Below are 27,677 nucleotides of genomic sequence, written 5' to 3'. Positions count from 1 at the left end.
CAAAGCTGGAGCCCAACAACGTAGAAATTCAGCATAAATCTTCTAGCACCTGCTTCTCAAAAACGTCATCAACCCTGAGCCAATCAGAACACGCCCTACCGGTCCCACGAGCGGATTTTGAGACGCCTCGACCAATCAGAACGAGCCAAGCGCTTCACCACGGCGAAATCAAAGTTGTTGTAAGAGCGCGTGTGTGCGCGAGCGGGGAGGAAAACTGGCCGGTGGATGGGAGAGGGCTCGAGACACAGCGGGGGGGCGGGAGGAAGAAGTGGACAAACCTACCGGATATTTAATCACGTCTCCATCGGTCATTTCTGCAAAAATGTCGAGTCTTCCACGGGAAATAAGCACCTTTTCGTCTGGACTCCGTATCATTCCGATGACTTGACAGTTAAAACTCTCCCTCTCTGGACCGGAGCGATGCTTAAACCTCTGCGTGCGTAGTCCCCTCCATTCCTCTGCCGCCGTGGACCGACACGTTTGGTTCGGTGTTGCTGTTTAAGGAGCTTTCGTTCAACCGATATGACGGAGATCAGCGAAAAGGAGAACGAACCGCAACACCTTCGCCGACCGCACGCCACCGTGCCCAGCCAGCCCGAGTCGAAGGTAACGACGCACCTGGGTAATCAATTGTGTAGTTTGTGTGCAAAGGCTTAAAAAACACACGTTTGTCTCGAGAGTCCCGGCTCTGTCTAAACGTTTACAGGATTTGTATTGCAATTATGACGACGGTGGTTTTTGTTTTACGAGGCTAATTCTGTAGTGGTTGCATAACAACCCTTAAGCCGCTGTAACAGCCGCTTTAATTATTGTAATATACCTGACCTCAGAGTTAGCAGAGGTCATAGGTTACCGTGCATGCGTGCGTGTGTGTGTAATGCATGAATACATGCACATATGAAGCTCTACAGTTCAAGAAACGTGATGATGTGATGAACACAGATTAAAACTGTTATTCAGTTAAAGAGAACGAGATGCTTGGAGATGATGTTGCTGTTGGGCTTCAGATGAATATAAAGGAAGTGATGCATCATGTTGTTTACATGCAGTAATGGAGATAGTGCATCTATACTGACGCGTTATCAGCCTTTACCTTTTGGGGTGGCCTATCATCTTGTCTTTTGCAAAAAAAAACATGGCACCATCACAGCTACCAGGAGGCCAAACATGCTGGAGGCATTGACCGATTAACCTGCTGTAGGTCTGCTGGTCCCGACTTCACATTCTCTGTGACCTATACGTCGTTTCCTGTGCGGCCCCCCGTGGAATACAATCCTCCACCAGATTATCTGCAGGAGTAGGCAATTCATAACCATCTTGAGTTCGTCGTTCACTCATCATCCCGGATCCCGAGCCATATACCTGCTGCTGATGTATGGTCAGAGATGAGAAAGTCTCCATGTGTTCTGCACTCGCCATATGAATCTGAAATATGTGGCATCATTTGGGAAACATTGATCTTTTTGGGTAAATAACTCCATGTTACTCATGGTTTCAGCTTACTTTTAGTCTTGTTTTTGTACATTTACCTTTATTGTTCTTTCTGTTTGTATTTGCGACCCTTTTATGCTGATGTTGTGGCCCTTTTGCAAAAGAGCTTTCCAATGTCAATGAGACTGATGCCAGATGCTTTAAAACTAGATGTTGACTATCCTCAAGAAGATGACCCAAGATTAGGAAGTAAAGCATGACCCACCTGAAACCCTTTATCATGGTATGAGGTGTGCATGTTACATCTATATTTTCAATTGAATTAGCACAAACCAGGAAGCAGCTTTCCCAAAGCTCTTGGCCCCTAGGGCAGTCTTCTTATTGGTCGGTACTCCGGAAGAGTACAATATCCTCTATAAATCTAATCTTCAGTATTCCTTTTTAAAAAAAAGATGGATTTATTGTTTGATCTTCCTTGACAAAAAGAGGGGCTGAACTTCTCACTTTCTGACCTTAATCTCCTGCATCACATGTATTGTTTAACACCGTCAAATGAGCAAGATCATCCCTTTATTACGACAACAATCGCCACAACGACTCACATTAAGGTCGGCTTCTGTTGGTTCGTCACACCAGGGACCTGAAACGCACCCGGCTGGAGGGGCCTCTTGCTTTTTCTATTTGACTAGCGACAAACACACCGGATGGTGGGCGTTGAGGTTTGCTGCGTTGGATTTACAAGCCAATCAGCTGGCAGATGTTTGCTGTGTCTCGCTGGGGGCGGGGTCATAATTCACATAAACGGTCGACTGGACAAAACGGAAAGGAAAGGAAGCGATCCTCCGAGCTGCGTCAGCCGTGTCGCTCTGTGTTTGCCAAGTCCCTGCTGGCAGCCACCGCCGCTCCACATCCCCCCCGAAGAAGAACGAGGAGGACAAAAAAAAGATTGAATGTGTTACTGCGGGGTCTCTTATAGTAGTCTGCTCGAGGGGATCTTTACCTATCTCGTCACTTGTTTCTTTCCGGCCCTCTCAATTCTGCATTTCACAACTATTTCAACACTGTTTTTTTACCTCTCTTGCATCCATGCCTGTCTTTCTCAGTTCTTCTTCCCGCCTCTCTCTGCAGTCTTCTCTTCATCATCTCTACTTCACCTCTCACTCTCCGTTCCCTCTCTGCCTCTGCGTCGTCCCTCGCCTCCCAGAGTGTTTATTGCAGTGATAAGTGTGCTATACCGGCTTTCTGGAGTGCTTCGAATAGATGCTGTTACAGAGAATGAATAGTTATTCCCTCTCCTGCCCCTATGGGAAAGGTGATGGCTATACTGTTGTGATTATTCCTCTCTAATCACTCAGAGAGCATGCCATTCTATTGTTTTGCATACAGTAAGTACAATAAAGTAGGTGACGTGTTTGGAAAGACAAAGCAACGGAGAAAGTAATACATCAGCCACAAAACGATCATTTGGATATCAGTGACTCGCTCCGCGTTGCGTTGAATAATTTCCTCCGCGGTGAACTTCCACATCAAAGAATAGAGAAAACTCTGTAAATGGAGGCTGCGTTTAACAACAACAGCCAAATGTCATCGAGACATCCGTTTACAAACTCTCACACAACTGTGTATGTGTTTGAGTCGTGAGGTTCTGGCAACGATGCATGCGTTTGGGAAGTCGTGGGCAGACGACTGCATCAGTGCGACTTGGATCGCACTGTTTTCAAACGGATGTTTTGACCTTCGCTGTCTTCTCATCATTGTTCATTCTTCATTCGCCATAGAGGCATGCCGGGAAAACCAATGTTTCCTCAAGAATCCAAGGTAACATGTACAGGGTTCGTACGGTCACGGAAAACCTGGAAAAGTCATGGAATTTTTAAAATGGTCATTTCCAGGCCTGGAAAAGTCCTGGAAAAAACTTAAATCAAAAACGTTTTGGAAAAGTCATGGAAATGTGTTATCACATGTTCATTTACGCCGAGTTTGAAATGATGAATATGTTTTTTTTAAAGAAAGACGCTCAAAATATAAGCCGGCGTACGCTCTTGATTCGCAATTTTTTTTTACATTGTTCATGCTTATACTGAGATTTCAGTTTGGTCATGGAAATTTGGTTTAAAGTCCTGGAAAAGTCCTGGAAACCCATTGGTCAAAATGTGTAAGAACCCACATGACCCATTGAAAGGCAACTCGTCATGAAACAAAGAACATGTCATGTGTTCTTGAGCTTTGGAGGCGATAGGAAGCAGATGCTGTTATCTTTGGACAGTCATGCTAGTCATTTCCCCCCGTTGCCAGTCTTTATGCTAAGCTAAGCTAACCGACTGTTGCGTCATATTTACCTTACTGACATTATAGTGATATCCATTTTCTGATCTTCTGATCATGAAAACTAATATTTCCCAAAATGTGGACCTATTTTTCTTTAAACTCTATATTTATTAGTGGAGGAAATGAGAGATATGCAAAGATATGCACGGTGGTCCACAGGGCCCTCACAAAGCCTGTCGCCTTTTCAGCCAAAATATGTTTTTATGAGATCAAATTATTGCAACTGTTTCTCTCTGACTCCCCTTCACACTTTATTAGAGCTCCTCCTGCTGTTCTTCTCACTAACTTTCTGATCAGACCCTTTTCCTCCCCATTTTGAGGATGTATTTTCCTCTCTCTGTTCTATTAACTGTGCTTGAGAGGATAAAGGTCGTTTAACAATAGGTTAGCCAGCCTGAGGAGGAGGAATTAGAATAATGTCGAGAAAGAGGAGAAGGGTGAAGTACACGTGTGAGGAGGAAAGCCGGGAGGTGGAGATAAGAAACTGTAAAAGAGAAAAGAAGGCCAAATTAAATGCAGTAAAACAAAATATTTTTCGTGTGCAAACATGAAAACAATCAAATTTCAATTAGTTATTCCCTCAGTTTATGAAACGCATCATCAGACACAAGCGTGTGAAGAATGATGCGTGAGAATGATATTGTTTTATTTAATTAGTTTTTGACAAGTTTTGACTGGAGACATTTAATTGAACTTCAGAGGTCCTGCGTCAGAAGGCATCTAAACGTCTTTAATGAGCTTTGCGTCCGCGCCACTCGGAGGATTTTTCTTTGTCGATGACGTATTTGATCAAAACGTATTCGGCCTCCTCGTGTTTGTTTCCTCCGTCTCGCCGTTGGCAGGAGGACACGTCACTCACTTCTGACGGATCGCGATACGTGTGTTTCTCCGACCGCAATGATCGACTTGTGCCGCCGACCTTTGAAAGAAACCATCGTCTGCACAGAAAACAGATGAACGGTTACAGAGAGACAGACTCCATGAAGGAGAGCTGGATGTCCAGAAAGACCGAAAACACACAAACAGGACTTCAATGCTGTCGCTTTGAATGAATGCAAAGCAACTTCTCCAACGTTGTGCTCGTGGATCCAGTGTTGACCCAGGACTGTTTGAAATGACAATGAAATCATTGAATTACTCTCCTCGATTGAGTTCTAAAATTCTGCTGATCCAGCAGAATCCTATGTGCAGTGTCAGGTTTAGAGCCGAGTTATTTGGGATTAAATATGTTCTTTATCTTGTCCTTTTGTCTCGAGATGACCTTAGGTTGGTGCTTTAGGGTCAGTGGACTTCCGTGTTTACTTTTGTGCCCTGAAACCCGGAAGTTCTGATCTCCAGCTCCAAATGGCCGACTCGCCTTTCGAAAAGCGATGAAAAGCACAAATGTAGCTGCAAGACTTCTTGAATATTTAATACATAAGCAAATAATAATTGAAGAGCTTGTGTTGCTTAGCAACTATGAAGTCACTTAATTATCAATTCACAAGAGCGTACGACAAGTAAGTTACTGGCTTGAAATAGCATGGAATTATTCAAGTTAAAAGAAATAGCCTAACTTACTGGTTTGCCATTTTAATTATCTATCCCTTTTACATCTGTCCCTCATCCATCGGAAATAAAGATTTCTGAATGTAGAAATCAATTGCAAAAGTTGTGCTTTAAATTTGAATATAAGGATCTTGTCCTGATATATATGTAAATTAATATTGCAGAACAGGATGATATCCTCTTGCTGTGTGGTAGCAGTTGTAGGGCTGAGAAGGCAGCTTCAATTAAAAACCGACATCTGAAACCAATCGTTTCCTTTTTTAATCCGTGTTAAGTCCTCGCGAGTAATCTAAGGGTAACCAAATTGTTCTGAATAACCCAAAGAGCACTGTCCCTTAACCACGGTGTTCAAATCGAAGAGCCTTAGTGTGTGGCGGTCAACGAATGCGAACTGCAAAAGCTCCGTGTGCAGTTTAAGCCCTTTAAACGGCCGCATGAGGAAATGAAAGCTCCCTTTGCCGCCCGCTCGGGAAGGCAAGGCAAGGCAAGGCAAGTTTATTTATATAGCACATTTCATACATGAATGCAATTCAAAGTGCTTTACAAAAAATAGATCAAGAATAAGAAATAAAAAAAGAGGAATACAAAGTGCATCAAAGAAACAATTTAAAAAGGCATAAAAGCATAAAAGAAGATTAATAAAAGAAAAAATAAAGATAAAAATCTAAGTGCAAAGAATCATTCCTTCTGTCGTTGTCTTATTATTTCAGGATTAATACAAGATTCAATTTAAGGCAATGGAGAACATAAACGTCTTTAGCCTGTTTTTGAAAGTAGTAAGAGTTGGTGCAGATCTAAGCTCTTCCGGAAGTTTGTTCCAACTGTGTGTGGCATAATAACTGAATGCTGCTTCACCATATTTTGTTTTAACCCTGGGAACAGTTAGCAGACCGGCCCCAGATGACCTAAGAGGCCTAGAGGGTTCATAAGGTGGAAGCAAGTCAGAGATATATTTTGGACCTACACCATTTAGAGATTTATAAACGAGCAGCAGTATTTTGAAGTCGATTCTCTGACGTACTGGTAGCCAATGCAGAGACCTGAGAATGGGTGTAATGTGTTCAACTTTCTTAGTCTTTGTTAGGACTCTGGCAGCGCATTCTGAATAAGTTGTAGCTGTCGAAGTGCTTTTTGGGAGACCTGAAAAAGACTATTACAATAGTCTAACCTACTGAAGATGAAGGCGTGAATTAGTTTTTCTAAATCTTGTTTGGACATAAATCCTCTAATTCTTGCTATATTTTTAGATGGTAATAGGCTGATTTTGTTATTGATTTGATGTGGGTATTAAAATTCAGATCCGAATCAATTATAACACCTAAATTTTTGACTTGATTTTTCGACTTTAAAGAAAGGGAGTCCAGATGAGCACAAACTTTCAGCCTTTCTTCTTTAGCACCAAACACAATTATCTCGGTTTTATTTTCATTTAGTTGGAGGAAATTTTGGCACATCCAATCATTGATTTGGTCTGTGCACTGACGCAGTAAGTCTATGGGAGCATAGTCACTTGGTGAGAGAGCTATGTATAGTTGAGTGTCGTCCGCATAATTATGGTAAGCGATTTTGTTATTTTGCATAATTCTGCCTAAGGGGAGCATGTAGAGGTTGAATAGAAGAGGCCCAAGGATTGAACCTTGTGGAACTCCACACGTCATGTTAGTCCGCTCAGATACATAGTTGCCAATGGAGACAAAATAGTCCCTGTCTTGTAGGTAGGACTTAAACCAGTCTAGGACCGTACCAGAGAGTCCAACCCAGTTTTTTAGTCTGTCTAGAAGTATTGAATGGTCGACAGTATCAAATGCAGCGCTAAGATCCAATAACACTAGGATAGAAATTTTGCCAGAATCAGTGTTTATGCGAATATCATTTAGAACCTTAGTGAGAGCAGTTTCAGTGCTGTGATGGGGTCGAAATCCGGATTGGTATTTGTCTAAGATACCATTTGAGGTTAAAAAGTTGCTAAGTTGCTGATAGACGACCTTTTCTATTATTTTACTTATAAAGGGTAGATTTGATATAGGTCTGTAGTTGCTAAGTACAGTAGCGTCTAGGTTACATTTCTTTAGTAGAGGCTTAATAACTGCTGTTTTCAAAGCCTTTGGAAAAATGCCAGATTGGAGAGAGCAGCTTGTGAGCTGGAAAAGTCTTTGCAAGCGAGATGCTCGTGCATCGCGAGGAAACAGCCCCCCGAACTCTGGCTCGGCACGTCGGAGCCGCACAAAGAGCTGCGAACGAGCCAATGAGAGAAGAGTTGACCTCGATTCACATCTTTTCCTTTTACCTAAGATAGTGTAGTCGTAGATCAGCTGTGGAATGGATCACAGAGACACCTCAGATGGTTAATTTTAGGTTCCCTTTTCCATCTGGAAAATGATCAAAATAAAAGGCCTTATTTTAGCTTGTCCTCCCGTCTGTGAGTTTGTCATCGCCTCAGTTTATATTCTCTTGAGTGATAACGTTTTTATGTGACTCGAGTCATTTGGAAAGTAATGCAGTGGATATCAAATGAGCCATATGTCGGATCGGATCCACCTCCCAAGCATTTCAAAAGTGTTCTCCGAAATTAACGTCATTACATCTGAATGTGATTTTTTTAAATACTTGACTTCACCTCTCATACACATGTTTTTTTTGTCTGATGTGAATCCTCCAAAGTAAATACATCCGTAATCGCCAATGATGGAGGAAAGATCTGTTTTGTCAGTTCTGCACAGCTCCGCAGTTCTGCAGCCTGGACAATGCCTAATGAGGTCCACTTTAATTTAAAACTCAGGTCACTGCGGGAAGAACGCCAATATTAATTGTACGGAAATATATTTTTATATCGTGAGCAGCTAGAGATGTCCTGTGAAAATCACTGCAGTGGGCATGTTATGTGCAAGAGTTGGCAGACATTAGGGAGTCATTTGCCATCTTCCAACTGCAGATACTGTTTGAAGAAGTACTTTTATTACACAGACGGGTGTAAACGGCTTCATCAGCTGATATTCCTATACTGTCATCGTCACTGCTCAGCAAGGTCCTAATACACCAAACATTTTGTAAAATATGTTGGAATAACATGCACAAAACACTGTATGTGTTACGCTAATATTGTAGGAATAAGAGGAATTATTCTGGAGCATACAATGTATTTCAATGTATTATTTGTTCATGAATTAATAGACTGTTACAGCTCTCAATGCAGTAAACTGGTTGTGCATATTAAGGCTCAATGGAAGCTTTGGCTCTGCTCATGGACGTCAGGGGTGTCAGAACAGAGCTAAAGCAAGCATTCTTACTCAAACCAGGCTTATATTATATATGTATATATGTGTGTGTGTATATATGTGTATGTGTATATACAGGACTGTCTCAGAAAATTAGAATATTGTGATAAAGTTCTTTATTTTCTGTAATGCAATTAAAAAATTATTAAATATTAAAAGAATAAAAGGCTTGCAATATTTCAGTTGATTTGTAATGAATCCAGAATACATGACATTTTTGTTTTTTTAATTGCATTACAGAAAATAAAGAACTTTATCACAATATTCTAATTTTCTGAGACAGTCCTGTATATATGTTAGAGATGCACCGATCAGGTTTGTTGGTGCCGATCACCGATCACTGAAATCAGTATCTGCCGATCCGATAATACCGATCACCGATCACGGTGTTGATTGAAGCATTCTATTTATTGTGTAGCATTATTGCCTCGGACTATGAGGAAATACATATATAAAGCAACTCAAACATTAAAGAAATTACAGATTTCTTTAAACATTTAGGACTTTTACTTTGAAAAATGTCCTAATTGATACATTAAAATTGTTTGATTGCTATTGTAGGGGATTTCAGATATGTATGGAACACATCTGCATTATTCATTTCCTTGAACTCTTGGGGAAATCTATTTACAAGACTTTTTTTAACATACAAAAGTCTGACTTATTTTTATAAACTCTTCCTTGGTCCAGAAAAAATGTTTTAATATTAGCATATTTTAAGCTAAATCTCAGAAACGATCTATAAAGATACCAAATCAGTTCATTGTTTACTTTTATATGCTAGTGTTTGATTTGTCGACATCTTATTTTGATAAACTGATGTTGTTTCACGTGGTTCTTTCCGCTAACTTTGCAAAACCGGATGTTTTACTTAAATCCTTCCGCTAACGTTATCAAAACCCTCGCGCGCTCCTGATCGAATGCGTTTACCGTCAACATAGGGGCTCAGACATGTGAGAGTCGGCTGAGTCGACTCAGAGATTCAACTCGGGGGACGGGGACGCCGCTCGGTGCGTGAGGATCCCCTCTGACCTCTCACTCTGCGGCCCTCGCCGGGCGCATCGTTTCCGTTGCGCCGCTATTGAAACGACTGATAGTTTTTCTCGCAGATGTTACGTCATCTGATCGGCCGTTTTGAGAACGCCGATCAAAACCGATAATGGGAATATCGGCCGATATGGATCGGCGCCGATCAGATCGGTGCATCCCTAATATATGTGTATATATATATGTGTGTATGTATATATATATATATATTGCTCATATGTATTTTAATTGAGTCGTATGTATCTGCACAATGGACTGATACCGCGTCTACATCAGACCGCCAGAGGACATGCGCCCACTCTTTGGCAGCGGAAACTGTTGGCAGATATTAAGTGACAGGATTGTTATTGTTTTATCTTTTTATTGTTATTTCTGTAAAGAAAAGTGTAATGACAGTCCTCCAATACAACATGGATAGTCCGATACCACGCACCGTAGCAGGATTGCGTGGTCATAAGATGGAAGCCATTGTGTTCAGAGAGAATGCAGTCGCATGCACTGTGTGTTTTTAAGACGTAACCTCAAACAAAGCATTTCTGATTTCTGATGATTTCTCAACAAGTAGAGCTATTTCTAGGGATATTTTTCTCTTTTTTCTTTCCTCAGTCGCCTCCCTGCGTCACCTCTGTAGTGTAAGACGGTTTAGAAAAGCATCGTAGATGGAGCTGCAGTGGCAGCAGGATGACTTTTTCGCCTTTCACCCCCCCCCCCCCCCCCACACTGCTTAATCATTAATAAAGCCAAGCATTCCACACAACAGCCTATTTATAGAAAGCTTCACCAAACATCCCTTTGCTGTGTGCTCATTTTAAATCGCCTGAAGAACAAAGCTGAGATGTCTGCTCTCGCCCCACTGTGCCGTGTGTCTGATGGAGAGGGGTGGATGCTGGTGGTGGTGGAGTATTTTCTCTCCATCTCTTTTCTCTGACTCAGCTTTTTTCTTCAGTTTTACTTATTTTACGCTTCGCATTCTTTGAGCGCCCTCGTTCTTTTTTTCAGTCGCACTTTATAACAACTGCAAGCTATGAAGCACTCATTAAGCATGCGTAAACACTTAACTCGTCATTTATTCAGCGTTGTTCCACACTTTATATACGATGGAATCACGCTTTATAAATGATGAATTAAGTGTTAATTGTAACTCTTTTTTTCTTTCATTCTTTATAATAATAACAATACATTACATTTCTATAGCACTTTTCAAAATACTCAGACAAATACTCTTTGCTTCCTCCTCTCTCTCAAACACCAGTCTGCTCTCGTGCGCCACGCAACTTTCACTGTGATGAGCTAATTGCCGTCAGTGGTGATGAGTCTCCAGTTCTGTGATCCAGAAATAGACTTTTCAAAACCTTACAGAGGGATACAAGAGGGCCGCGGAGAAATGTCGAGATTTGCATTCATTAGAGCTTTGCTTTTGATTTCTGTTCTGTTTTCAGCCGCGCGTGTTACGGATGCAAGAGGAAAAACACCAGAAGCTGTAGTAGCATATATTATAACACAATGCCCCACATATAATACAAGTAACCATCAATAATAGGAGATAATCAAGATAGTGGTGCGTTTGATGCCCTGAAGCGCCAAAATGCATTAAACTCGGCAAGCTAAAATATGTTTTTTTGTTGTATGAGTATTTGTACTGACACGCGATAATGCACTGGGTAGCACAGCGCTTCAAACTATGACGGTTAATGTCAATGTCACACACCAAGAGGCGTGACCAAGCGTTAGTATTTGACGCCCTGGAAATGAGACGGGGCTGAAATTAGATGTGATGGATGACATGTGGATTTATTTAGTACTTCTATATAAAGCTTGTTGTGTTCAAGACCCCCAGGTTAAACCCTGATGTTATGATCAGATCCCTTTAACAGGCATTGGACGCTCTTTGTAACAGTTTAGCTCCACATCTTCCTTTTATTATTAGTTGTTTTCATCCTGTCTCCAACTATCATGTCATTCCAGATCCTGCTTCCCATCTCGTCAGTCCAACTCCCCTCACCTGCCTCTGATCACCTCGTTAGTCCCTCATTCCCTTCACCTGGTCCTCACGCCCTTCTCACCTGCAGCCCATCCCCTCATTAGTCCCTCACTATTTAGCTCCCTCACTTCCACTTGTCCTCTGCCAGATTGTCTTGTGTTTTCGTGCCAAGTTCTCCAGCGTTATTAGAGTAGATTCCTGACCTGCCTGCCCTGACCTCTGATTCTCTGCCCCGCCCCTTTTTGGACTTGTTTGCTTCTTGGACTGATCGCCCGGTTTTGACCCAGCCTGTTTTCAACCAAAGACATTCATCTTTGTTACTCCTGTCTGAGTCGTGCTTTTGGGTCAACTCTCATAGCACCGTGACACTCTTGACCACACTGAAGCGTGTCCTGGCTTCACCAATCAGAACGAGCCCACCAAGCTCCTCTCTGAACAATTTAAAGTTTACTGTGTGTTTACGATGTAGTACCCCAAACCAGAGTTGACAGTTTGGAGCTGGCTGTAGGACAACACCTGTGAAGAACTGACCTTGGTCCTGAATGTGAAACCACGACTGTGCTTTAAGCCCACGGTGCATGCAACTGTAGTATCTTGAACCGGCACATTAGAACAGGCGTGTGTGATTGTTGAGCAATTCATTTAAAAACCAAAGACATTAACAGACGCCACTTATTGGAGAAGAGTTGGAAAACTGTCTCCAGGGATTTTCTCCCCTTCAGCCACAAAGGCATCAGTGATGTTGGGCAAGAAGGCGTCATCGATAATGTTTCAGCTGTTGGAAGGGTTTCATGTGATGACTCTGTTTTGGCCAGTTGGACCTCAACTTGTGCATCGGGGCATTGTCACAGAAAGAAAAAGTTAGAAGCTCACATTTATCCAGAACGTTATATTGTGTAGTGTAATATTTTCTTTAAATTCAAGAAAGGTGCTGACTAAAACTTTTTTTTAAAAAGATGCCGAGACCAAAAGTACACGCATGAACAAGGTCAATGTCAAACTGTGCAGGTGCTCAGAGTGGCAATTAAAACATATTGCATCATTGACTATTTTCTTTGGCGAATATCTTAGATTAACCTTTTATAGGGCATGATAAATGTGTTAGTGTAGATACAGAAACCGTTGCATCAGATCCAATGATGAACTGTGTAAAATACACACTTACATTTTATTCTTCATTCAGTGTTCCTTTGTTCAGTGCTGCAGGTTTGTGACTAAGATATTGATTGTAATGAAAGTTAAACTGGTACAAGTCCAATTTTCATGATTAGTCAACGTTCTAAATCTACTTGAATGCATCTGGTGTTGAACACGCGTTTGTTCTTTTTATCTTCAGATGAGTCCTCTGTGTTTTCTTAATCTTAGTAAAAGCTCCGGGCCGTATATATAGCCATTGATTACCTTCGCATTGAAAATGCGGGAAGGTTATGTTTTAATCGCCGTGTATTTATTTATTTGTATGCGTGTTATTCGCAAAACTCAAAGTATTGAACTGAATCGCATGAAATTTGGTGGAATGATTGTTTATTATCCGGGGACCAGTTGATTCGATTTTGGGATCGATCGGGTCAAAGGTCAAGGTCAAAGGTCATGAACAGGTCAAAATCTTTCGCAGAACTCAAAAAGTATTGAACCGAATCACATGCAATTTGGTGGGATGATTGTTTATTATCCGGGGACCAGTTGATTAGATTTTGGGATCGATCGGGTCAAAGGTCAAAGTCAAAGGTCATGAACAGGTCAAATCTTCTTGAATCACATGGAATTTGGTGGGATGATTGGTTATTATCCAGGGACCATTTGATTAGATTTTGGGATCAATCGGGTCAAAGGTCAAGGTCATGGAAAGGTCAAAATCTTTTTTTTACCATAGCACGATAAATTTTTGTCCAAGTGGCATGCAACTAATGCCAAAATGTTCATAATTCAATGCCCAATCTTGTGATATGCGAAGGTATGCGCTCTACCGAGTGCCCGTTCTAGTTATCAGTCATGTGTTGCCGTGCCTCAAAGTGTTAGGTTCCCCTAAAACTGGAGCGCTGACTGGCCTTCACCGAAGAAAAGATTGGCAAAGTCAGACGAGCAAAACATCTAACAGAGGAACATCCATTACTGAATGGGCCGCCGGTCGAGCCAAGAAGAGGCCATTAAGGAAAGCATGGACTCAGCTCCCTGTAGAACACATTTACGAGAGGCACTCGCTAATGGGTCAACAGAGAGGACTCTTTCATCACTCAAACTAATTGGCATCTGTGAATCTGTAGCTTCAGGAAGAAAAAGAGGAGTGTGCTCGATGCCATTGATCAGGCTTTCTGCAAAGGAGTGCGATGGCTTTGAAGGTGCACCGGGCAACGAGGAAACCTTTTGTCCAAGAGGAACAAGAGAAATATCCATCATTTAATAAAACGTTGTCGCACAGACAGCGGGTGAGCTGTGTGTCGGATGAAGAGGAGGTGCTCTTCTTCAGTCTCAGGGACTTATTACACCCTATGCCCTCATCCTCCAGGCGACTCTCTTGATAAATGAGTCCACAGCAGGTATTCCTTCCATATATTGGATCCCATCGCTCCTCGGGCCCCGTAATTGTTTGTCATTATCAGTTCCACGTTATTGTAGCCAAAAGCACCGGGCAGAGGAAACACGCGATGAATCGAGGCCGGCAGAGTCCAAGACGAACACCGTGTTTGCCGTGCATCGCCGACCGCTCAATAAAACTAATCAAACGTGAATTTTAAGGGCTATTGACGCGTGCGGCACATTTGTGATCTAAGTCAAAGAGGTGAACAATTTGAAGATGGATGGAGAAGCGAGCCTGGCATGGCAAGGACAGTCAGAGGGAACCAGCCAACAGATTTCTCCAATACTGCACATTCCCTCGAGCTGTAAACTTATTTTTCTGGCATTTCAAAAGCCGCCTCTCTGGTTCCTGGTTAATAATGTCACCCGTTGCTGTATATCATGTCACATGGGAAAGAAAGCATGGTTCTCAAGTTGTATTCAATAATCACTTTAAGACCGTAAAGCTCCCGGTAAAGTATTTATCTATAACATGATTAGAACTAGACAATCAAATTAAAAGTTAGAGGATTGTGTTGGTGCATCAAAACAAACCTTTCTTGATCTGAGCCAAGCTCACTTCAGAAACACATACATATATTTTGCATGTGAAAACGTTTAACTGGTCTGGGTTTATGGGTTTATCGGTTTATGGGGAATCTATTTCTTCACAGCGAGTAGCTGATTGATAAAATAGATTATTTGAGACTTTCAGTCTGAGGTTGGCTCTTATTTCCTTGAGTGGAAACCCATTTATCTTTGAACCAGTTGAAATTTGACATATTCTTTAACTTTGTGTTTTCTTGTTGTTTCCTTTGTCTTCCAGTTGCAGCGGTTGAAGCGCTCCCTGTCCTTCAAGTCAGTCATGCGCAGCAAGAGCACGGACAACTTCTTCCAGCGCAGTAACGGCGAGTTCCGCCCTCTGTCTGCCCTCATCACCGCGCCGCCGCCCCTGCCCTCTCCTCCCCACATCTCCGAGTCCCCCCTGGCCTACGAGCGCTCCCCGTCTACCAGTCCTAACCCCTCTTTGTCATCGCGCTCACCTGCCATCAGCCCCTCAAAAACAATGAATTTCAAAACCAAGCCAAAGTCTCAGGCCCAGCCGGTCAAGACCCACTGCTTCCAAGAGCACGTCTTCCGTCGGCCTGCCAGCTGCCAGCGATGCAAACACATGATCCAAGGTAGGTCAGTGGTGCCGGTTATTTCAAGAGAATGTTGGTTACTTTCATCACCGGCACGGAGGACGTGATTGTGTCCAGAGAGGCGGAGTCACCAGAAGGCTCGTAAGCTGGTCGGTGGATTTAGCTGAATGCGAGGTTATATTTTCGTAGGCAAGCATTTTTTTTTTTACGCAGTTTAGTCAAACGACTGTCCCCGGCTTAATTATTGTGCTCCTCGCTAATGAGAAAAAGCTATAAGCTAAGGCCTGAGGGAACGTCGGCTTTAAAGGGACCTGCAGATATTTAAAGTGTTTTCACTAAAGTTTTGTCCACTGGGAATTCTAGAAAGATAGATAGATAGATATATACTTTATTAATCCCCAAGGGGAAATTTGTCGTCACAGTAGCAGCACCAATAAACTAAACACACGAGAATAAAATATAAAATATAAAAAACAGGGATGAAAGATAAAGATGTATACAAGTAAAATACAAAATGAAGTATATATATATATATATGTATTATTCTGCTCAATTCTTTACACAACATAATTAAACCGGTTTTGTTTTTGCTTCTCAAATGATTGAAGAGCGTTACTTTGAGTCTGTGGGTCTAATTCTAAAGCATAAAATTGTCCCAATGGAAATTATTGTGAACAAGCTCTGTGGTCCAATCTTGTTGACATGCCTCCCCGGGGAGTCGCATCTCCTTTTCCTACAATTGGCAAGCTGACGTGTTTCAGCCGTTCGTGAACACCAAGTCGGTTGAACGGGTCTAATGTCTTGCCAGGAAACTCGTCTACTGTTTAATTACTTTCTCCAAACACGAATGAAACGGAGATGTAGAAAACATATTTAAACTTGGTATATAATAAGCTGGTGTTAAGACCTCTGGCTGCGGCTCAGGATCAACTCAGGGTTGATAATTGTTTACAGGGGACATAATTGTAAACTCTAAATGCTTTATTACTTGCTGAAGTGATCTTCACAATTCCAGCCCAGGGCTTAGATGAGAGAGATTATTGAATTTAGGAAAGTGTTAAACAAATACATGTAACATACTGTTACTGTGTAACATACCAGCCAGTGCACTAGAAACATTTGCATGCAGAACATGAAGCATGTGAGTGTCACAGCTGATCATTTCGTTGTGGGTCGACATGTGAGGCAAACATCTGGTGTGCATAGTTTTTTGCACAAAAAAAAAATTGGAACAATTAAAATTCAGTCAATTAAAAAGCATCACTGGAGAGTCTTTTTAATAGTTTGAAGCGCCTACAATTGAATTACTCTACGACATGAATACTGGAAAACAGTCACAAAGCTAAATGTGGTTTATGAATACCATTGATGAAAAACTGGCAGAAAATGCAGCATTTCACTCACTAAAACCACTCTGCATGGGTAATGCTGAGCGGCATCACATAATCAACAATATTGCTCCAGCAACGCACCTGATGTTGTGGTTTGCAGTGGTGATAACTTTTTGCTGATAATATAAAATGTGACATCCGTCTTCAGTCTAACTGAGATGTGCTGAAGTGTATTGTCTCGTCTCTACAGGAAACTCCAAGCAGGGGCTGCGTTGTAAAGCCTGTAAGCTGGCGGCCCACCTCTGGTGCTCGTCGGAGCTCTCTCAGCAGCCCTGTACTGGCAAGGTAAGAACACCTCAGACAGACTGTTCCCACGCACTCTGCACCTCTATGAAGCTGATGGTTACACTTTACTGCCCGCGTAAAACACAGAGTAACCCTCAAGTGAACCTGGCAGCGACGGGATGCGCAGAGAGGGGTCTCCCCGGCGTTAACGGGGCTGGGAATCTCTGAGACGCTATTCCACAATCATCCAAAAGTTGCTACCTGCTCATTGAGACGGAAGGGAAATATGTATACAGGGTTCGTACGGTCATGGAATTTTAAATTAGTCATTTCCAGGCCTGGAAAAGTCATGGAAAAAACCTAAATCATAAAAGTTTGGGAAAAGTCATGGAAATTTGTTATCATCACATGTTCATTTACGGCGAGTTTGAAATAATGAATACGTTTTTTTTAAAGAAAGACGCTCAAAATATAAACCGGCCTACGCTCTCAATACGCACAATTTTCAAAAATGTTCATGTTTATACCGAGATTTCAGTTTGGTCATGGAAATTTGGTTTAAAGTCCTGGAAATCCATTGGTCAAAATGTGTCGAACCCTGCGTATAACACATTGCTATTATATTATTATTAGTCTTGATGAAATGGTATCAAATTGTAGTCATCATACTGATTAACCTCAAATGCATCACATGTACTTCACTGATTATTCAATTTTTGGAACTTGTTATTTTCTTCTTCTCATGATTGTGAAGTCCTTAGTTGATTTATTTGAAATAGACATAATTAGAAGGTTTTGGTATTGGAGTTTAATTGTATTCTTTCATTCTCCTGTCCCTGAGTGGGCGGAATGCCACCCTTGAAGGGACAACTCTCACCACCATAACATCCTTAATCAGGGGTCAGTTCATCTGTGTATTCATTAACGATATTAAATTCAAAGTACCCTTGTTGCTTTGCTCATTTGGTACAGTTATCTCCCAGGAGCCAGGCTTACATTTCCATACATCGTTAATTACATGTTTCTATTTTGTGTATTTAATTGTCAAATGTGCTGGAAATGCAAGAGATAACTGTAGACGAGTAACTAACCCAGAATGCATTGTGTCAGCAGAATCAAACAGCATCTGGATGCTATAATTGTCATACAGTCCTGGTGATATGCTTAGCCTCAAAGCCCTCGTCTTGTGAGAAGATCATAAAGCCAACCAGCAGAGACCAACATGTGGAGGTTATAAATGGAATGTGGGTTGACCAGAGCTTTCAAAGGTGGACTCAGGCACTGTTAACTGTGTGAAAGGGCAGCAGGTGGATCATCTCCCAGCTGTAAACGCCATAAAGGAACAACAGCCGAGGAGCACGACGCCGATAACGTCTCCGTGGCCGGGTCCCGTCGTTGTTTTTCACTCGGCCTTTTTGTCATTTCTGCTGCATGTGCTGCTCTTCTCACATAGCGCCGTCCAATCTTCTTCTCTCTTGTCTGGGTGCTACATTTCCTTCCTCTCAACTGTGTTAGAAAATCAATATCTCCCTGTACCAGCTGGTCTGGCTAATTCAGTGTGAAATTCAGTGTGTTTGGAAATGCACACAATCCCTCGAGGATATGACACGGCCAGCTTTCGCCAAGCCTTCCGCGGTGTCCTTTTCGATCACTGCACACTCATCAAAGCGACGATTAGGCATTTTAGGGACGCTTGATGGAGTGCGGAGCTCCTTCTTAGGCACCTACGTAACTTAAAGGGGACATATTATGAAAATTCCACTTTTTTTGTGCTTCTATACGTTAATTTGGGTATCTGGCATGTCTCCCAACACAAAAACGCTGGGAAAAAAAACCTCACGCGGCTTGTTGTGGTTCCTCTATATCATAAACGATATGCTTGAGTGCGTCATCCAAAGCTTTTGTGTGCAAAAAGGTTGCTGGTGAAATTGTACCTGAATGTTTTACCTCTGTTCTCTCAAGTGCTGTAATTGCTCACGTATTTTTTCTTTTATTTTATGTGTTAACCTTCATCATATACATTTTAATTAAAGGGAAATGTAGGAAACAGAATGTTTTGAGCAACAATGGCGTGGAGAAGACATTTTAAAATGAGTAGAAATGCAGTCGGACTCTCAGGATGACCTGAGGACAGACGGAGCAGTGATGGAGTTGCTGCAGGAGGAAGAGAGTTTATGAAAGAGGAGGAGCAGGCCATGTGAGCGTGAGCGTGACTAAACATAAACACATTACATCAGAGCAAATACTCAATAAAGTCATTCATTGAAGGTGACTTGGTACACTTAGTACACTTTTCAGTATTTGTAGACCAACTGTGGTTGGATAACTTCTGTGTCATGTAAATATTATCTCACTTATTTCTTGAAAATGAATGTTACAGGTTAATCTCTGTTGTTTTTCTTTGGTGTTTTTTACAACTCCCGAACACATTTATAATTACTTTGCAAGATGGAGATTGTTTGCAGTGATAAAGTCAATCATAAACACATTTTAATATATATATATATATAAATGAAAGGTATGGTACCATAATGCAAAATAGTTTTGTATAGTAGTAAAACATAATAGTTTTATATGACTTCTTAACTTTTACTTTTGAGTAAAGAATCCCCACTGATCATTCATAATGAACAATAAAAACACAACATTTAGCAGGCACAAGCTGGAGTGAAGTGTAGATTAGTGTAATTCAAAATTAAAAAGGAATATCGATGGCTGCAGTTCTTCTGGCTCGCTCTCAACCCATTTGCTGAGTGCACCCATATATGACCGATTGCTTTAAAACATCTCCAAACTGAAGCGTTTGAAAATGACTTTGGAATCCTGACAACATTCTGCTAGTCAATGTTAATTAAACTTAAACAATGTCTGAGTCTGCTGAGCACTGCACAAAATAATTGCTTCTGCGGGAAAACGTTACACCCACATTCATCCTCACCCGAATTTGTGGGAGTCTTCTTCAGAGTCCAATCTTGCTCTCGGTGGATCTGACCAAAGAGTGAGATTTCAGCTGGTCTGCATGTCTTAAACTGTCCAGTCACGCTCCACAGTCCCCATTACGGCCATGTTGATCGTCATCGTAGGGCGTAGTAATAGTAAGTGTTGGATTGCATTTGAAAGGGATGTTTCGAGGTTGCTGATGCCGAGGAAATGATTCCTCTGCCTCCACTTTTGAGCAAATCGGTTTGTTTCAAACTGGAGCAGTGACGAGGAGATATCATATCCTCATTCAACAGACAGATTTAACAGTCTTTTATTTAGTTTCTGTGCTTTGTTTTCTGTGAAGCACTTTGTGGCAAACAGATTAAAAGGAGAAGGATGACAACTTTATTTAGCGTCTTTCTTACTTGCATGTTTCACTCTTTCAGATAATTCCAGAAACCAATGAATAAATGATAAAGAAATATCCTTTTCAGCGCTAGTATGCAGATATTTACCTGAGTAACCGTGTGCTTTTTAAATGGGCACACATGGTAGATTGCATAATAACGTTGTTAGAAATCACACTGATCGGTTGTGGTTCAGCGAAGAGTTTCATGCAGCTATTTCACTCTCGAGGTGAAGTCTGTGTTCTGTGACGAAGAAGAGCTTCTGGGCAATTTTCGTCTGTCAGTCCTGAACAGCCGTCACACTCCCTCCGAACCGTAAAGCAATGTTTCACTTCTGGATGACTTTTGTACTTTGCAGAAGGTACTTTTAATTGGTTTCCTTTTTTTAGATGCATGCATTCCTTTACTATGACTTTCAGAGACGAGCATAAACATATTTCTTTTACACAATGAAGGCGGTTCGACCTCTGAATGCACCACAGGACGGAAATAACTCAAAGATTAAAGACATGTTATCACTTGCTATAAAACGGATAAAAAGAGATTATATCTTTATCGACTGTTTCTAATTGGAGAAGACGGAACGGATTCATCACGGCGTCAAAACAGGGCTTTGTAATTGGATCTCTTGGATTAGACGGATGAATCGTTTGCTGTAGCTCAGCATATTTTCTCGCTAAAGAAAGAAACATTATCCGATATCAAAGTTGTTCAGCGCCACGTGTGAAATTTGACAAAGACGGACAGACCACATGAGAGAAAAGACTCAGAGGCAGATTGGAAAAAGGTTTGGACATGCCTCATTAGCCACGCAACCGTGTTGCAGAAGCTCCGTGTCAAAATGAACGGGGCGTGTATTATTGCCACCATCAGTCGTATGCTTTGCAGTCATAGATCATATGAGCTCATCTACCCGACGTGTGTCGAGAGGAAATGTATCTTATTTTTAGATTATCACTCAGGTTTATGTTTTCTGCCACGCCGCAGAAAATGAGCAAAACATTTTTAGATGTCTAATCGCGTGTGCAACTTTCCGGCATTAGGGATTTACCGTCAATGCCAGGTGTGACATTTATTTAAGTGCGGATTCAAATTAAAGGGGTGCTGTGGATTCTTTTGTATTGCTGTTTGCGATACTTATCCATAGTCGGTGTATTATCGACAGAAGAAGGTTTTTTTATTAGAAAGCCAACAGTAGAGAGATGTCAGGTAACGAGGGAAGAGCGTTTTACCCTGACCGTAAATCTTTTCCTCACCATTTAAAACATTTCTACATGCCTTACCTTTTATTGTACGTAAATCATATGTTGGTGTACATGCACAGATATTATAGCGGAATAACTTAAACATGTTAGCTGGGAAAGCATTGAAGATCGGAGAGGTCTTGTAGCTCTTATAATCAGATAAATGTTTGAAAGGGTACGAAAATAAGCCATCTGAAAAACTTGAATTTGTACTAAAGTACAGCATTTCATTAAATGCACTTCCTTACTTTCCACTACTGCGTGTTAATGGTTTTTTTTTATATTGTAGATTTTTATTACATTCATAAAAAGTACAATAATCCACATTTCTGAAATGCTAAATATATCAGCATTTATTGGACACATCCGTTAGTACGTGCACCTTTTCATCTGACAGACTGCACCTCTCAGATAAAACCTCACGGCTACGTATTACATCTGTCCGTCGTCAATGTTCTCTGCCTCAAGTAACGTTTCTCCTTCCACTGTCCTCTCGCTCTCGCTCTCTCGGCTTGTCAGACAGGAGCCTTCAAGAGAAACTTCAGCTCCCCTCTGTTAGCCACTGATACGCTGGGCGTGGTCATCGAGGCTCCCGCTGCCCAAGGTGAGTTATGGAAACACTGGCTGTCGGATTTCTCACAAGACAAACAAATAAAATCTCAGGATGACTAATCACCACGTCTGTGGCCTTCGGTCCTAGGTAGCCTCTGTGTGCATAGGGGTTGTGTGTGTGTGTGTGTGTGTCAGTATAGTGTCCGCTATAAAACTGCACATGTGTTGTTCTGTGTGTAGAGGCAGATAATGGCATTGTGGACCCTGTGTATGAGGCACTGCGCTACGGGACGTCGCTGGCTCAGAGGTGTCGCTCCAGCTTCAGCAGTATCTCAGAGTCGCCCTGTCACGAGGTATAAAAACACGCACGCAGCCCTATTTGTTCATATAAATTCATGTTGACATTAATCGGACCAAGAATATTGCTGACATCGCTGGCTGCAACTCTTTCTTTACGACAGGAGGAAAAACCGCAAGACAAACTAGAAAACCAGCCAAGAGCAGAAGAGGCGCACATCCCAGGAAGTAAGTCGATTATTTCCCCTTTAATTTTTGTGTCTGAATCATTTATTGTTTTGCAGCTTTTAATATAAATATTGAAAAGACTTGAAAGGAACCGTTTGGAATTTTAAGAAATAAGCTTAGTTGCCCTTTTTTCTGAAAGGTCAATAAGAAGATTGATACTAAAATCATGTCTACTTTAGGTATAAAGCTACCGGTAGCAGCTGGTCAGCTTAGCTTAACACAAAGACTGGAAACCAGTTTCTACAGCTAGCCTGACTATAATTAACATCTGTATATATTGTACAAAAACAATTAAACCAATAAGATATAATGTGTTAATTAGTGAACTTTAGAGGTTGGTTTTGCTACCTTGGCACACAGCCAGATGGCCAGTTTTCCCGTTTCCAGGTTGTGTGCTAAGCTAACCGCCTGCTGGCTTCCCGGGAAGGAGTCCTCTCCGTTTGTACTGCTGCCACTTTACAGTATTAGAAGTAAATGACCTTGACCTCTGCCTTCGTTCTGTTTGCTACTACGAGAACACAACCTCTCCGTGTATCCGTCCCTTTTCTTTCTTTTGCACCTGCACTTTTTCCCCTCTTTCTCTGTTTTTTTACAATCCTTCCTTTCACACATGTCGTCTTTCCCTTTTCTTTCCCCCCCTCTGTCTCTCCAGTGCTCACCCCTCCTGAAAGCGAGAAGGCTGATTCCGAAGACAGGGTCAGCCTGAAGGTGTGTAGTCAGCACTCCTCTTCTTTCAGCCTTTCCTTCCTTGTTGAACATGCACTCTGTCAACACCCTTCAAGCTCCTCATCCTTTTCACTCAATTTCAGACTTTCACATGAGAAAGCATGCAGATAACAGTCTTCTCTCTTTCTCTTTGGCTCTCTGTTTCCTCTCATATTCCCTCTTTTCATTAGACTCCTAAGAAAGTAGAGGTCCACTCCATCCACACATATGTGGCTCTCTACAAGTTTCTGCCTCAGGAGAAGAACGACTTGGAACTACAGTCAGTACATTTTCGTTGCGTACTGCACTGATTGGCTTCATGAGAGAAATCAGATGAAAGAGGAGGAAGTGTGTACCTGGCCAACATTTTATTCACACACCATCTGCCCCCTCAGCAGGAGCCTTGTAGGGGGGTCGCAGGGTTTGGATTAGATTGGAAAAGGGGGGGTGGGGGGGGGAAGGGGGGAGGTAGAGAAGGACAAACCACTGTGTCGAGTGTGTGAGATGAAAAAAAAAGAGTATTATGTATGTTAGTAGGTGCAGGAAACTGCTGAGTGTGGCATGACACCCACCACTAATCTGGAGGATGCGTCTGTGCAAGAGGATCGTGCACGAGGTGTTTTGTCACGTGCACAGAACAGTGCCGTTTTCTCTGGAAAATAAATGATGACACGGTGACATTTACGGTACAATACGTAAAACGTGAAAACGACCTGGAGTCCAACCTGACGAGAGACGCCTAATCTTCTGATCTGTGTGTGAGAATCAAACTGAAAATATAACTTGATGTAAACAAAATTTAAAAAACTCTTTTACGCCGAGGGATAGAAGATGGACACCACTCTCATGCCTGTTCACTCAGGAAGCTACGGGCAGCCGCCGGTTGGTTTAGTTTAGCATCAAAGACTGAAAGAAGGGGGAGAATAGTTTGTTTTTGCTCCAGCATGAAACTTCCTTAAAATGTAAGTTTTTGTACAGGACAAGGAAATAAAAGCGACAGAGCCAGGCCAGCTGTTTCCGCTTGCTTCCAGTCGTTATTGCTGGCTATCACTTCCTGTTTAGCGTACAAACGTCAACTCGGCAAGAAAACACATTTTCCACAAATGTTGGTGATAAGTGTTTAAAAGATTCTTGGCATCGAACCCTTTCTTTGACTCTGTTCCTCCAGGCCTGGGGACAGAGTTCAAGTCACAGATGACTCCAACGAGGACTGGTGGAAGGTGAGTTAAATATTATCTCTACACGTCTCTGCGTTACCTTTGGATATGACAGGAAGACACACGTAGACTTCAGTGAGACGGGGGTACAATCAGTTGAAGTTGTGTCATTCAAAGCCGAGTTGATCGGAGACACTCGGACTAAAGAGGTGGGGATGTGCTTGAGCTGTGGGTGTTAGCAGAGCTGAGAGGAAGAAGAGCGACTGCAGTCATGTTTAATGAGGCGTCTGAAGATGATAACCCTCACCTGCCGAAAGACAGACAGGTCTGTCGCCAGGAAAAAATACAGAGACATAAATAATAAGCAGAGTAATCCTGTTTATATTGACTATATAGTGGTTGTAAAAAGCCTGGCGACCTGTCCGGGGTCTACCCTGCCTTCGCCCAGTCAGCTGGGATCTACTCCAAATATATGTAAACTAGCAGATTTTAAAGTAAACCTCGATGAATGATCTTTATTAATATAGTATTGAGTCATTTTCACCCATGCAAACCCATAATATTATAAGACTGACACCTAAACACCGCTCCTGCCTTTATTAGAGTAAACATGCCTCTGCTTAATGTGGAGGAACCAGCATCAGGACACGAGCAACACGGCCCGCTTGGCAGCCGCTCTGCAGAGGAAAGAGGGATTAGGGCTCCGCGAGATGCGGATGCTTTTTAGTCCGGTACTGACGTGGCTAATTAGAGAACCGACATTTCTATTTCTCAGCTAATTGCGATTGTTTATTTAAATTCCAATGTGTTACTGTGATAAAAGAAATGTATCCATAATTTGGCCCCTGGCCAAGTAAACAGAAATGAAAACACAAATAATCTAATTGTGTTTGCTCAGCCAAGGCCGTCGTCGAATCTGTCTGTGTTGGTCAGACAGGCAGACAATTAAAATATGGTAGTTCCTGTTTGTCAATTTGTGGCTTATTATAAGAGTAGTCGGCATCATTATTGTTTGTACTACAAGCAATTAAGTATGTGTGTGTGTGTGTGTGTGTGTTCCAGGGGAAAAGCAGAGACAAGGTGGGATTGTTCCCGGCCAATTTTGTGCAGCGCGTGCGCCCTGGTGAGCGTGTGTGGAAGGTCACGGATGGTTTCCACGGCAACCGAGACAAAGGCCAGATGACTGTGAAAGAGGCCCAGGTGAACCCACAATATTCCCCTCTCACACACACACACACATTGGATGCATTTTTTTTCCCCTCCAATATATGCAAATTCATGCAGAAAACTGCTGATATTTCAGAGGGCAGCGTGTCGTGGCATCCAACGCAGCTCACTTATCACTTCAGTCCACAAACTCTCTCACATTAGTTAATGTCACTTGCTCCTCCTCCTGCTCCATGATCCTCTCTCCCCTCCCTCCCTCCCTCCCTCGCCCACTCTCCCTCTGCAGATCTGTGTGGGGAAGAACGAGGACATTGACGGTTTCCTCCGGCTGAGCAGCGGGAAGAAGAGAGGCTTGGTACCTGCGAAGAATCTGCTAGAAATATGATGGCAGCGCATTTCTCCTTGACCCTCAGTTAAAAAAAATAAGTTCACGACGACGGAGGTATACTCGGGAGTGTTTACCCGACACCCGCACCCCTCTAAAAAGTGGCCGTGACTCTGCGGCTCGAGCGGACGACGAGCCACACGTTAGCTTTTTACCCGCAGAAGCTTTTAAGACTGAAAGGCGGCGGCGGCTCCTTCAGAGCTACTCCTCTCGGAGCACAACTTTACTTTGTGCGGTTTGAATCGCACCCGCGACAGAAATGTAGCATCGCGTTGAAGAGGACAGTGTGCGGGACGTCCGGCTACCTCACGAGCCGTTCCCATCGGCCGTCCCTTCTGCGAAAGACGGGAGGAGTCCGAGTCTCCATTTCACTGTTCGTGTGAGAAAACAAGACGTAAGACATTGTGAGCGATTGTAGCTGTTTATTGTAGCTCGTCTCATCAACTTACCTTAGGGTCAATTTGACCCCATTTAATGTTTAACCCTCCTGTTACCTTTATATTTACTGACATATTTTACCCTTGGGGTCAATTTGACCCCAGCAATTAAAACCTCCGGAAAATTATTAGAATTAATATTGTTTTCCAAGTTTAAGTGTGAGGTACTTTATGTTTGTTTGTTGACTACCTAAATAGCCCTTTAAATATATAAAAAAAGTTGATATTTCTTATATGTTTGACACAGTGAAAAACAGCCTGGGGTCAAATTGACCCCAAAGAACACCGACGTTAAACATTGAATGGGGTCAAATTGACCCTAAAGGTAACAGGAGGGTTAAGAGATGTGGTAGATTCAACCGAGGGGTATCTGACGACCCGTTTCTGTGCAGCTCGCGTCGCGCACACGTCTGCCTTTGTCATGCGGCTTTATGATTTGCATGCGTGTCACTCCTGCTCCCAATAGAAAATGATTCAGGTATTGCATTGTGTGTATGTAAAGATTTTAAAAAATGCTAAATCTAGATCCAATGAAAATCATAACACACACACACACACTGGATTTTCTATATTTCAAACTGCTCTCCAGAGATTAGATGACTGTACGTGTGTGTGTGCTCTTCACAGCTCCGATGTGACAAATGCTTTGCGTGCACCTCTGGGAGCGTCCGTCCCTCAGTACGCCCTTCATGGACACTTCCCCCACACACACAGATTGTTGTCTAAAATCAACAACTGGTCTCTGCTTCCTGCCATTACATTGCATTTTTTTTAATCTGTATTTCAAATCCTGTGATATTCGCACGTCATATTATTTGATTTTGTTGTTGGAACTTGAGGATTGGTGGGATTTCTCAACTTTCTGAAGCTTTTCTTGCACGGAGGAGCACAGCAATGAAAAACTGTCATTCAGGATGATGGATTAAAAAAAATCAATCGCAGTGTTATTTATTAGAAAAGTGAGGAAGGCTTTTCAAACGTGGAGTCTCTCCGAAAGTCACGTTCACATCTCCAGCTGTCTTAAATGTGCTGAACTCTTTCTGAATGGCTGACGTTTCTCCCAGCGCATGTGATTACTTTGAAGTAACTCCGAGGGACTGTTATCGTTTCTGTTATTTAAGGTCTAAAAGGCAAAATCATCGTACACCATTTAATGTATTGCTCTAATTATAAACAAAAAGGCAGTGACAAACTGTCTTTTGTTGCGGCAATAACTGTAAATAAAGATTTGACAGTATTTGTAAATAGCCTT

The 27,677-nt window shown here is 42.2% G+C and overlaps 1 protein-coding gene across 1 annotated transcript; it reads left to right on the top strand.

Moving 5' to 3' along the window:
• Positions 1–265: 265 nt before the first annotated feature.
• On the top strand, positions 266–27,677 carry LOC130203469 (SH3 and cysteine-rich domain-containing protein 2-like). Its single transcript, XM_056429655.1, has 11 exons — positions 266–606; positions 14,993–15,347; positions 16,890–16,984; positions 22,017–22,101; positions 22,290–22,402; positions 22,511–22,574; positions 23,227–23,282; positions 23,471–23,559; positions 24,448–24,499; positions 25,499–25,636; positions 25,890–27,677. The coding sequence occupies exons 1-11, from the start codon at positions 523–525 to the stop codon at positions 25,986–25,988; spliced, it is 1,230 nt and encodes a 409-aa protein (XP_056285630.1). The 5' UTR covers positions 266–522; the 3' UTR covers positions 25,989–27,677.

The sequence above is a fragment of the Pseudoliparis swirei genome, chromosome 13, assembly GCF_029220125.1.
Source record: "Pseudoliparis swirei isolate HS2019 ecotype Mariana Trench chromosome 13, NWPU_hadal_v1, whole genome shotgun sequence".
In the NCBI taxonomy this organism is placed as follows: Eukaryota; Metazoa; Chordata; class Actinopteri; order Perciformes; family Liparidae; genus Pseudoliparis; species Pseudoliparis swirei.
The sequence above is the reverse complement of the archived record's forward strand: the minus strand, read 5'-3'. Positions and strand labels throughout refer to the sequence as shown.